At 34.2% G+C, this 11,749-nt stretch overlaps 1 protein-coding gene across 2 annotated transcripts; it reads left to right on the plus strand.

Annotated features, from left to right (window-relative positions):
- Window positions 1–799: 799 nt before the first annotated feature.
- On the plus strand, window positions 800–10,637 carry LOC107897762 (TNF receptor-associated factor homolog 1a). Of its 2 annotated transcripts, XM_041079756.1 has the most exons (13): window positions 800–1,016; window positions 1,672–1,890; window positions 3,218–3,329; window positions 3,570–3,658; window positions 3,756–3,824; window positions 3,899–4,028; window positions 4,589–4,747; window positions 5,080–5,428; window positions 6,916–7,028; window positions 7,805–7,948; window positions 8,220–8,690; window positions 8,773–8,974; window positions 9,074–10,637. In XM_041079756.1, exons 2-13 carry the CDS (start codon window positions 1,716–1,718, stop codon window positions 10,442–10,444), a joined length of 3,384 nt encoding a protein of 1,127 aa, XP_040935690.1. In that variant the 5' UTR covers window positions 800–1,016; window positions 1,672–1,715; the 3' UTR covers window positions 10,445–10,637. The 2 variants fall into 2 exon arrangements, with proteins under 2 accessions (XP_040935690.1, XP_016678823.2); XM_016823334.2 differs by lacking the exons at window positions 8,773–8,974; window positions 9,074–10,637 and having other exon boundaries at window positions 7,805–7,951; window positions 8,224–8,695.
- The last annotated feature ends 1,112 nt before the right edge of the window (window positions 10,638–11,749 follow it).

Consider the following 11,749-nt stretch of genomic DNA (forward strand, 5'->3'; position numbering starts at 1 on the left):
ATTAAAATAAAATAAAAATTTAAATTTTGAGTAAAAGGGAATTTAAATAGGAGACATCATATTAATAATATTAAATGCACTTTAAATTGTTTATCATAGCATTGTTATTTTTCTTGAGTTGGTATGGAGTTGATTTATGATATTAATTCAATTAACAATATTATTAATAAGATTATGACATGCCCATTATGCGAATGAAGATAACTATGTATATTTATTAAGAATTCACTTAACAATCAAATGTCATTTTAATTGAGATGACAAAGTTAAAAGAGTTATATCCAATGTTTCATGTTCAACTCATTGTAAGCATGAATTTTTTTTCCAGATTTTATTTAAAAAATTAAAAACACCCTTAAATTAATATTTATTATTTTGTTAAAATTAGAACGTTTTAATATTTTAATAATTAAGACCCGATTATGATAATATCAACCCAATCAAAATATTTATATATAATATAAATAAATTTAAAAGAATCAAATTCAAAATAATTCATATATTAAATTAATTCTGAATAAATTTATCTAAAAATTCAATCTGTAAATATAAAAACCTTGAATCTAAAATATTAGATCGTAAAACTAACATAAATTAAAAATGAGTCGAAATTAAAACTAATTTGACATACAAAATTTAAATCTTATTAATCCGATCTATATTCATCCATGTAAGATCAACTCGATCTACCGAAAGAAATTAACGTAAATTATATAAATACGTATCTCTCCTCCTTCTCATCTCGTCCCTCTCACACATTTAGAGAAAAGAAAAAAAAAAGAAATAGTAAATTATCAAAAAAATATTAAATTACAGAATTAAAGAATTTACTATAATAAATAGAAAAAAAAATATTTCCCCTGGGTTCTCTTCTCTTTCTTTGCTCGTTCTCTAGCTGCTACCCCTTTATTTTGTCTTTTGTCTCTGTTATCCTCTCTCTAGAATCTCAAGAGAGCTGCCATAGCCCCTATTTGAACAAGCAAAAAGAAAAACTTTATTGGCTCTTCCGTTTCCAGGTTCGTTTTCACTATTCGATCTACACGATGTTTGCCCAATCGTTTTGATTTTTCTTTTATTTATTGGGTTTTTATTTTTTATTTATTGTTTTCTAAGGGTTTGATTCTGGGGTTTTGGCGAAGAGGGGTTTGAGTCTGGCGATCTTTATTTTTCTTATAGGGTTTAATTGAGCTTGAGTTTTATGTTATTGGGTCTTAATTTGATGGTTGTTTAACTTGGGTTTTATGGGTTGATTCATAGGATTCTGTTGAGCTTGATTATTGACTTTATTAAGATTTTCCCTGATAGGGTTTTATTGGTTTTTAATTTAATTTGATTGATTGTAGTCGTTGAATCTGTCTAATTAAGATAATGATAGATTCTTTAAATTATATATATTTTAAATATGAAAAACTTTGCTATTAATTGCATTTGAGCCTGATAAATTGTGTTTGTGCCAGTTGGTTTTGTGGAAACTTTAATGCTAAACGGCCGTGTAATTTTTGATGCAACTGTAGTTTTAATTTTGGGTTTTAGGATGCTGTGGTTAAATAAGATTGGTTAGAGGATATATGCCTCCTTTGAAATGGTGTTTCTGATGATTTACATTTTGAAGCGAGGTTTAAGAGTTAATGATTTTGATTGGTTTTCTTAACCGGGTTCTTGATTGTGTAGCGAGTGCGGCACAAGGAGTGTGGGGAGGAGTTTTCTAGGGGAAAATGGCTGCAGTTGCAAGCGAGGAGACTGGAGTGGGAAGGTCTGTGGAGGGGATTTCAAGCGGGCAGCGTTGTCAAGCAGGGGAAGCATTGGCAGAGTGGCGGTCTTGTGACCAGGTGGAAAACGGAACACCTTCAACCTCACCCCCTTACTGGGACTCTGATGATGATGATGGTGGTATGTGTATGGTTCTCCTTTGGTGTTTGGTTGAACGCCCTTTATCCTTTTGAACATTTATTAGTATACCGTCTGTTTATCCTCAACATTGATACTATTGAAGTGTTAAGTTGAATCCTTTATATATTAAATCTAGTGGATAATAAAATGCTGAATGGCATGATTAAAAAATTGGCTTGAATTTAGTTTTGGCTAGTCTATTGTGATTTTCTGTCTAAATTTTGGAATGCAACAGAGTGGTTCTCTAATGTTTTGAAATTACCTATAATAATAACTAGAATTGGTGGATTAGATTGTTGAAGCATGCATAAGCCACAGTTGTCTTGAGTGTAATGTTACTGTAGATTTGTTTCTTGTTAATTCTGTGTGAATTTATGTTTTTTAAGCTCTAACTAATTGATCAATGGTTGATTATAGAAGGTTTAACTAAAGCCTGGCTCTCATGACACATTCACCTCTTAAAAAATGGATTGAGCAGATATTTTTCAGACATACTGTTGTTTTGAATCTTTTTTTAATCTCCAGTACCCTTTATATGCAAGTTGCCTAGATGGATGGAAGGAGGATCTTTTTGAATGATTTCCTCCATAAACACAAAGTTTCAGTGCTCATGAATCATGATGTCCAGACAGGGATTGGATTTTATGGCTCAGGATTCTTTTTTTGTTTTAACTTCTGATTCTTTTTTTAAATGTCATGTGTATTTCACGTATTAGTTATTTACTTTATATTTTCTCTTTTAAATGCCATTGGAGTTCTTCAAGGTGCTCTTAACTGTATCTTCCTGATGCATGATACCTTAAGAGAAACATATAACATGAGAGGTGAATAGGCTAGCCTGTTAGTTGAAGATGCTTGTTCTGAACTATTTTGAGTGCTCTAAATGCACAGTGATTTTTTTTTAAAAAAAAAAAAGAAAAAGAAAAAGAAAAAGAAAGCACAAATGAAGCTGGGCTAGGGAATCGTTCTAGACATTTTCTCTATCAGTATCACATATGTATATCTTTCAGTTTATGTATGAGCAATTTGGGATGCATTTTTTTTATTCTTCCGTTTTTTCTATGATTGAAATTTCTTGAACTGAGTTTATTTTTTTATAACAACAGGTGAATGGGTTAGCTTGCTATTAGATGATACATGCTGTAAACTATTTGCGTGTAAAAGAATTACAAATTAAGTTGGATTAGGGAATACTTATCAAGAAGTCCTGTCACTCTTTACTTTCTTTACATTTTCATTTTAAGTTTGAAGTTTTTGTATATGTTCTTTTTGTTCTTCCCATCTTTTATGACCAAAGTTTCTTAAAGTGAGTTCACTTATTTTATAGGGCCAAGGCCTTCTGAATTATATGGAAAGTATACATGGAAGATAGAGAAGTTTTCACAGATTAACAAAAGAGAACTTCGTAGTAATGCATTTGAAGTTGGTGGCTACAAGTGGTATGGGGCTGAAATATTGCTGGCTCTTATTGTCTACTTCTGCATTTTCTCGTTCATAATTCTCATTCTGGAATTCCTGTCCTTTCATTTCATATTGAAATTCTATGTGGAGAATTTGTTCTTGTACACACAAGCAGATAAATCTTTTAGACTTTATAATGTTGTCCATAAAGAAACATATGCTTTTTCAGCAGGGAAAATTCACTAGTTTCGATTTGAGCATTTTGCCATGTTTGACAGGTACATCTTAATTTACCCACAAGGTTGTGATGTTTGCAATCATCTCTCATTGTTTCTCTGTGTTGCTAATCATGACAAACTTCTTCCAGGTTAGATAGTATCAGTAAATTACACAATGTATTTATTATCATTTATCTTTTGTTTATGGAGTTGAACTTATATGTTTCCTTGCTCTATTGGAGACAGGTTGGAGTCATTTTGCACAGTTTACAATAGCTGTCGTGAATAAAGATCCTAAGAAATCAAAATATTCAGGTTAGTTGTCCCACATTTTGTTTAGTTGCGATATTAGGGATCATGAATTATCAGCAACATTCTGTGGATTGCAGATACTTTACATCGATTCTGGAAGAAAGAGCATGACTGGGGATGGAAAAAGTTTATGGAGCTCTCTAAAGTTTATGATGGATTTATAGAATCTGACACACTTATCATAAAAGCTCAAGTTCAAGTCATCAGGTAATCTATTGATAAGAAATCTTCTGCCTGTTGGGCTTCATTCAATAGTAGTCTATGTTGCTCGTACTCTGGTTTTTGTTGGATATGGGTATATTATATTTCTTGCTATAGTATGTTCAAGTTTTTTAATAAGTTTCTCCTTCTGTTTAGAGGGTCATATTCTTATACCCATGTTCTGATGTGTTCGACATGTGTACTTAAAGAAAAAGAGCGACATCATTAGTAGCAACATACATATGGAATTTGAATATTGTTCTTCTTGCTTATCAGCAGAACTTTTGCAATCCTAGTTTTCAGTAAATATAAAATTCAGGATTAAACTCTTTATTGGTAATTGTTTCATTCTGCCATTGTATTATACCTTTGATGATAAAGTTGGCTTATTACTGCGGTCTTTTTGGTTTAAGAAGGTTCCTTGCCTTGAGTGGTTTCCTCATTTTGAAATTATTGCTTTGGCATGCTACAATCAAGTTGATTTGCTTTGGTAATTTGTGTACACCTGATCTAGTTTTTTTTTCCATCTTGTGAGCAAATGTTATATTTTTGTTTTGAATTTGTAGGGAGAAAGCAGACCGACCTTTTCGTTGCCTTGATTGTCAGTATAGGAGAGAACTTGTTAGAGTGTATTTGACAAATGTAGAGCAAATTTGTCGCCGTTTTTTGGATGAGAGACAACAAAAGCTAGGGAAGTTGATAGAGGATAAAGCTAGCTGGTCAAGGTAAATGATTTATACACCGTCTTTTAATGATATGTTACTCATCTAGAATACTAAATTCAATTTTAACCATGTGCAGCATCTGTCTTTGAAGGATATGTTATATTTGAATGCTTTCCTTTTAGAGGGTTTTCTTTGTTCTTGCCACATCAAATTTCTTATTGCTTTGACATCATGTGTCAAAGTTGGCCTCAATTTTCTTAGACTCGGCAGTTTTTCTTTGTCCTTCTCTTCATGTTTTAAATGGCACATGTTTGGTGACTTTGTTTTTCATCAGGTCATCACTTTTAGCTTTTTGTTGCTCTTCTTGAACTAATTGTTTGCAAATGTTGCAGCTTCTGTGCTTTCTGGTTGGGGATTGACCAAAATGCCAGGCGCCGGATGTCCAGGGAGAAAACAGAAGTGATTTTGAAAATAGTTGTGAAGCACTTTTTTATAGAGAAGGAAGTGACATCTACTTTGGTAATGGATTCACTTTATAGTGGGTTGAAGGCACTAGAAGGCCAGAGTAAGGGCAAGAAAGCAAAGTCCAAACTATCGGATGCTGAAGAAATGCCAGCACCAATTGTTCATATGGAAAAAGATATGTTTTTGTTGGTGGACGATGTGCTGCTACTTCTAAAAAGGGCAGCTTTGGAACCACTACCTCCGAAAGATGAGAAAGGTCCTCAAAACCGAACTAAGGTAAGTTCCTGAATATTGATGATAGGTTCAATGTTGTTAGGGTGCTAAGCTCACTCAAGACGCAAAGTCCTCTCTAGAGCCCAATGTGCAAAGGTGCAAGGCACAAAAAAAGTGCTATAAGGGGCATACATATAAATAAATTAATAAATATATATGTTACATTATGATTGGTCTATTAGTTACAAAAAAAAAATCAAAGAATTGAGTCTTCATTACAATATATATATCAATCTTTGCTCCAAATACATATTACAAAAATTAGCAAAAAATTACAGTAGGAGAAAAAAAGTAGAGAAGGGGAAAAACAATTAAAAGAATAATAAATAGTAGAAATGATAGAGAATATATATAAAACAAACATGTTTACCCTTGCTTGGTAGTGTCAGTATATGGTTTTTAAGATCAATGTTTGAGGGAGATTGAAGTTTTCAGTTCAATTATTTAACTAAGTTTAACTAATAAAGTGGCAACTAGTAGTTTTATAATTAAAAAATTAAATAAATAATGATATTTTGAGTTTTAAAATAAAAAAAGTTAAAAGTCGGCTTCAGTGGGCATTAAAGGTTTATTACTTTTTTGCTATAAGTGGTCATTTGAGTTTAGAAGAAAGAAGGGGAAAAAAAGGAAAGAGAGATTCCTAGAAGCTGGCTTCACCACTTCAATCAAGCTGTCTTTTTTGTCGCCTAGCATTGAAGCCCAAAATGCATTGGCGCGAGGGCCCATTTAAAATCTATGTTGCTTAGACTTCATTTTTCATGAAGTACCCGTATCTGACACACGGATAAGTGGTCATTTGAGTTTAGAAGAAAGAAGGGGAAAAAAAGGAAAGAGAGATTCCTAAAAGCTGGCTTCACCACTTCAATCAAGCTAGCTTTTTTGTCGCCTAGCATTGAAGACCAAAATGCATTGGCGCGAGGGCCCATTTAGAATCTATGTTGCTTAGACTCTTCATTTTTCATGAAGTGCCTGTATCTGACACACGGATATGTGGATATGACCTCCAATGATCCTTCAAATATATGGAAAATGTTAGAAAAACCAACTATAGCTGTGTTGGATGCATGCTTGTATCCGACACTCACACCTGAGTCTGAGTAACATGGTTTAAAATAGCTTTGTCTGAGAAGGTTGATGGCGCAATCTTGATTTCTCACTGTGCCTTAGCGCCTAGCTGAGTGCCTTAACAGCATTGGATAGGTTATAGTAAGAAAATCACATGTTTAAGGGAGTACAAAGTAATTTGTTCAGTTCCATTTTAAAATTTTTGGCAATTGATGAGAACATTTCTTTACCTTTTTGTCCTAATAGGTGTTCCATCTAGTTTCGAAATAGATGCTTTTGCTTCCCTAGAAGCTAATGCTATTCCCATTTACTTCTCTGGGAAAGATAATTCCAGCCCCTCCTAACATATTTATTTTGGTATTTTTAAAAAGCAACAATAAACAAAGCTTTTCCCTTTCTCAGCAAGTCTTTCCATTTTTCTGCAGGATGGAAATTCTGGAGAGGATTTCAACAAGGATTCAATTGAGCGTGATGAAAGACGTCTTACGGAATTGGGTCGCAGGACGGTGGAAATATTTGTTCTCTCTCATATTTTCAGGTACCGTGCTTTGTGATTCGGCCTTAAAATAATAATTGGTTATTTATGTCTCTCATTACTTCTGGAAATGCTGGTATGCGTCCTTGAAACTAGTATCAGCCTCCAAACGAATATGCATGTATAAATATGATGATCCATTGGTATGTATCTGATATTTTTTTGTTTCCCCTATCAAGTAATGGACCCAAGGGAGTAATAAGTATGGCATTTGTTTTGGTGGGACAACTGGTTAGTGGAGGGTAAATATTTGATGAGAGCCACTATATAATTTAAATGGTTCTCTCTCTAGTTTGCCTAGACATTTTTATCTGAAAATTGCAAGTTTTATAGTTTAGCACGGTTTTCTTACTAAGTGAATGTCAATTTTTTGCATTCTGTTACACTTAGCATCTATATATCTGCATGATGCATCTGGTCACCATGAAAACACCATCCAGGATGGCGAATTCACTATAGTACAGAAGTTTCTTCTCTTTCAGTGGAAGAGGGTGATATATGATCTTAGTAAACTTACCAGCTAAAAGAATCTTATAGAAATAGGGCATTGTCTTATTTTCTGATGGTCGTTTATGCGCACAAATTTTGGTGGTAATTCAGTTACACTTGATTTTGTATTCCTTTATATGACCTTTTCTGCCAGCTTAATGGAAGGGTTGAATTCTTAATTTTCACATAGTGTTTCAAACTTCCTTTGAGCAATCTTTATAGGATATTAATGGGTGATGGTGATACTTATTTGAACCCATAGATGCCCTAATTTTTTTGGTTACATACAGCAACAAGATTGAAGTTGCCTATCAGGAAGCTGTTGCTTTAAAAAGGCAAGAAGAACTCATCCGTGAAGAAGCTGCCTGGCTGGCAGAAAGCGAGCAGAAGGCTAAACGAGGAGCATCTGAGAAGGAGAAAAATCAAAGAAAAAACAGGTATAATCCGTGTTTTTGGTATGGTAGGATCTTAGCAGACATCCTGAATGAACTCTTCTTGGACCACCTCTGTAAACAAATGAATAAATATTGTTTCACATTCTTCTTGATTATCTGAAGCATTCCCTAATTTACATTGGGAAGCAATTTGAAGTGTGTTTGTGTGCTATACAAACATATGTACATATGTATATATTTATGGAGATTAAATTTGTTAAAAGTTTTTTCTTCTGTTCTGAATTTGATGCATTTCCAATGCTTACGTACTGCAGGCTAAGCAAAAACGAAATAATCGGAAAAACAAAGAGAAGGGGAGGGAGGACAAGGCTATTGTGGCAGCAGAGAGGAAGCATCAAGAATATCACCCCGATGATGAAAAGGAAGCCCCTGTGATGGTGGAGGAGCAGCCAGTGCCTGAAAAGGCTGATGTTCTGGGTGATGTTTCTGACTCCGTTGATGCTGCCACTGAAGTTCTTCAGCCTGACTCCGAAGACAGAGATGCTAGTCCTGTTAACTGGGATACAGATACCTCAGAAATCCATCCCCCCACAGAAGCCTGTACCAGTGGAATAAGTGGACTGTCATGTGTACAGAATGGAGTAGCTGATAAGAGGAGCCCATCTCTAATGGATGATAGTTCATCAACATGTTCAACAGACTCAGTACCGTCAGTGGTAATGAATGGTCCCTATAAAGGGAACTCATTTTCAAACAACCACAATAAAAAATCACTGAGCAGGTAAGGTATTGCTTAGGTTTCTTTTAATGCTTCTTGATGATATGATATGGTATTTATCTCATCTGGCTGTTCAAATTTGTAGAGGAAGGAACCAGCGAAGTAAAACATTGAGTGATGGCAGTAGTTGGACTACAGAATCTGATAATCAGCCTCCTTGTCCTGCATTAGATGCAGGGCATCAAAATGATGTTACTGAAAGTCGCAAGGCTGGTGAAGCTGAGTTTGAGGCTGCTGTTTCCTCATCAGATCAGACAAAGTGGGCTGAGCAGGATGCTGTTAGGAAGGTGGTGTATATTGTTGTTCCATCTCATTAAGTTCTTACCTCTTCTTGCCACTTCACAGTTGTATATTTATGATTGACATTTATCTTCTCGATGTAATAGGAAGAAGTTGTTTTGCCGCTAAAGAAACCAAGCACCAAAGATTCAGTTGATTTGGAAAGACCTAAAGAGAAGACGGCTGCTGGACCATCCTCTCCAAGAAGCCCTTCCAAAAATCTACTACCTGCTCAGTTTAGGTCAGAGGAAACGAGTGCTGGCAGTGTAGATTCTATGTCAGTTAGGAAGACATTATCAAATGGCTTGCAACAGAGTGATCAACCTGCATCTTCTAGTACATCAGTCCAAATAACTGGTATTTTGAAATCTGAGACTCAGAAGTCTGCAACTCCAAAACCATCTGAACCTACTATCCCACAAGTCCCTGTGATGTCAAGGCCCTCCAGTGCCCCTCTAATACCTGGTACCAGGCCAACTCCTTTTGTTTCTATGGTTCAAACTACTCCTTTGCTTGCTCGATCAGTTAGTGCTGTTGGCCACTTAGGCCCTGACCTATCCCCAGCTGCTGGTTATGTTCCTCAATCTTACAGAAATGCCATAATGGGTAACCATAATGTTGCTTCTAGTTCGGCTGGTTTTACTCCTAACTCTCCTAGCTCAGGCATCAACCCATCACTAGTATACTCACAACCACCTACCTTGGTTTCTGCACCACTGTATATGCCCCCGAGCTCTGGGAAGATGGAGCCAAATTCTGTCCAATCAGGCCTTCCATTTGGCTTGGTAACTAGGGAAACCTTTCGGAGTGCTCCCCACTGGATGGAGAATTCTCAGAGGGATAGCAGTAGAAGCATGCACTCTAATACTTTGCTTGGTGAATTTGAAAATCTTGACTTGTACAGGTCTGTGCAAAATGGGTCCCGGGAACACTTCTCAATGGAGTTTCCAGCATGTGCATCTGGGCCTCAGACCCAAGGTGTCTTGGCAGACGAGTTTCCACATCTTGACATCATAAATGAGTTGCTTGATGAGGAACACAATGTTGGGAAGGCAGCTAGGGCTGGAGCAGGCTTCCATTCTCTTGGCAATGAGCCATATTTATTAAATCAGCATTTTCCTTTTCATTCCGATTTGGGCTTGTCAGATGGAATGGGATCCTCAAGTGGCTCGTGCAGATTTGAGCGAATGCGGAGTTACCATAATGATGGGTTCCAACAAGGTTATAGTAGCTCCTCCAGCAACCATTTCGATACAGAGAGGGAGTTTATTCCACAAGCTAGCCCCCTACGTTATGCTAATGGACAACAAATTGATGGACTGGTCCCAAACCGGTGGCAAATGGCATCTTCGGATCTGTCTTTACTCAGCATGAGGAATGCAGATGGTGAAAATTACGCATACTACAGCCCAGAGTATCCGAATATGGCATGTGGCATCAATGGCTATACCGTATTCCGACCTTCGAATGGGCACTGAAAAGAGGTAAACAACTAGGGGAGTTTGCCCACAAATTTGATTGTTACTTATCTGATGTAATAATTGATTTGAGGAAAATTTGATGGGGTCTCAGATTTGGAGTGAGTTTGTAATCTTTTTCATAAGGAAAACATTTTGTAAAGAGTGTTACTGCTGCCTTCTTTACATCAAGCATTTCTAGTTTCATTAGAAACGAGGCATTATATTTTCTCCGTTTCCTTCATCTCTGCTTTACTTTTTTTTTTAACTCTAATATGAATTGATTTTATTTAGTACTATTGTCGGTAGAATTTCAAAATTCCACAAGTAGGGTTTGAGGTACTTTTTAAATTTTATAAGTGATGTTAGGAGTTTACAAGTGTCATATAGGGTTATAGTTTAATATTTAAAAGAATATTTTTATAAAATAAATGTATGATAATTTTTTAAAATTACTTGTGGAATAAAAAAATATATATTATATACTAAATATTAACCCTATTATTAATGGCAAATTTATAATTCTACTTGCAAAATTTGAAGACCTAATGACTTTTGGGATTTCAATTTTACAAGAGAAGTTATTTTAATCTTTCATTTTATTTTTTGTTTTTTTAACTTTTGGATTTGTATATGTGTCAAATCACTCTAAAATAATAGAGAAATTAAAATATTTTTGCCATGTGGTTGACATATCGATATTTAATTAATTTTTTAAAATTAAAAAAAAATTTAAAAAATATTTTTTGTACTTTTTTAATTTTTTAAAATAACTTATAATTTTTTCAGTTTTTCAAAATTTAAAAACTTTAAAATAATTCAATGATAACATTTTATCCACTTGACAAAGTGTATGCCATGTAAGTAAAGTTAAAAAAATATAAATTTTTCTATCCATTTTGGAGTTATTTGAAAAAAAAAATTTATAAGTTAAAAAAAAATTAAATGGAGAGCTCAAATAATTTTTTTTCATAAAATTGAAAGATTAAATAAATCATTATACCTAGTAATGTCTCTAATACTATCTTTTTAAATATTCTAATGATGTTTTTGATAGTGATTGTAAAAAATCTGATGCTAAATATTGGTGGCAAGTTGCCATTTGATTGCAACACATCTTACTTTTTATATATTTTACTCTTTTTCTCTATACTCTTTTATAAATAAATAAATGCAAATATAATTTATGTAATTATTAAATATTTTTATCTTAAAAATTAAATAATTTTAGCATAGTTTATTTTATTTCTATTTTTCATAATTAAATCGGTGGAAACAATATTTATATTAATTAATATAAAGTGTCATCTGTTTTCATTTTATTTA

The sequence above is a fragment of the Gossypium hirsutum genome, chromosome A10 (genome assembly GCF_007990345.1).
Source record: "Gossypium hirsutum isolate 1008001.06 chromosome A10, Gossypium_hirsutum_v2.1, whole genome shotgun sequence".
NCBI classification, from domain to species: Eukaryota; Viridiplantae; Streptophyta; class Magnoliopsida; order Malvales; family Malvaceae; genus Gossypium; species Gossypium hirsutum.

Coding starts and splice junctions, on each gene's coding strand:
- LOC107897762 (XM_041079756.1), top strand. CDS start 1,716: ATGGCTGCAGTTGCAAGCGAGGAGACTGGAGTGGGAAGGTCTGTGGAG. Junction 3,659..3,755: donor TCATGACAAACTTCTTCCAG/GTTAGATAGTAT, acceptor TATTGGAGACAG/GTTGGAGTCATTTTGCACAG. Junction 8,975..9,073: donor AGCAGGATGCTGTTAGGAAG/GTGGTGTATATT, acceptor TCGATGTAATAG/GAAGAAGTTGTTTTGCCGCT.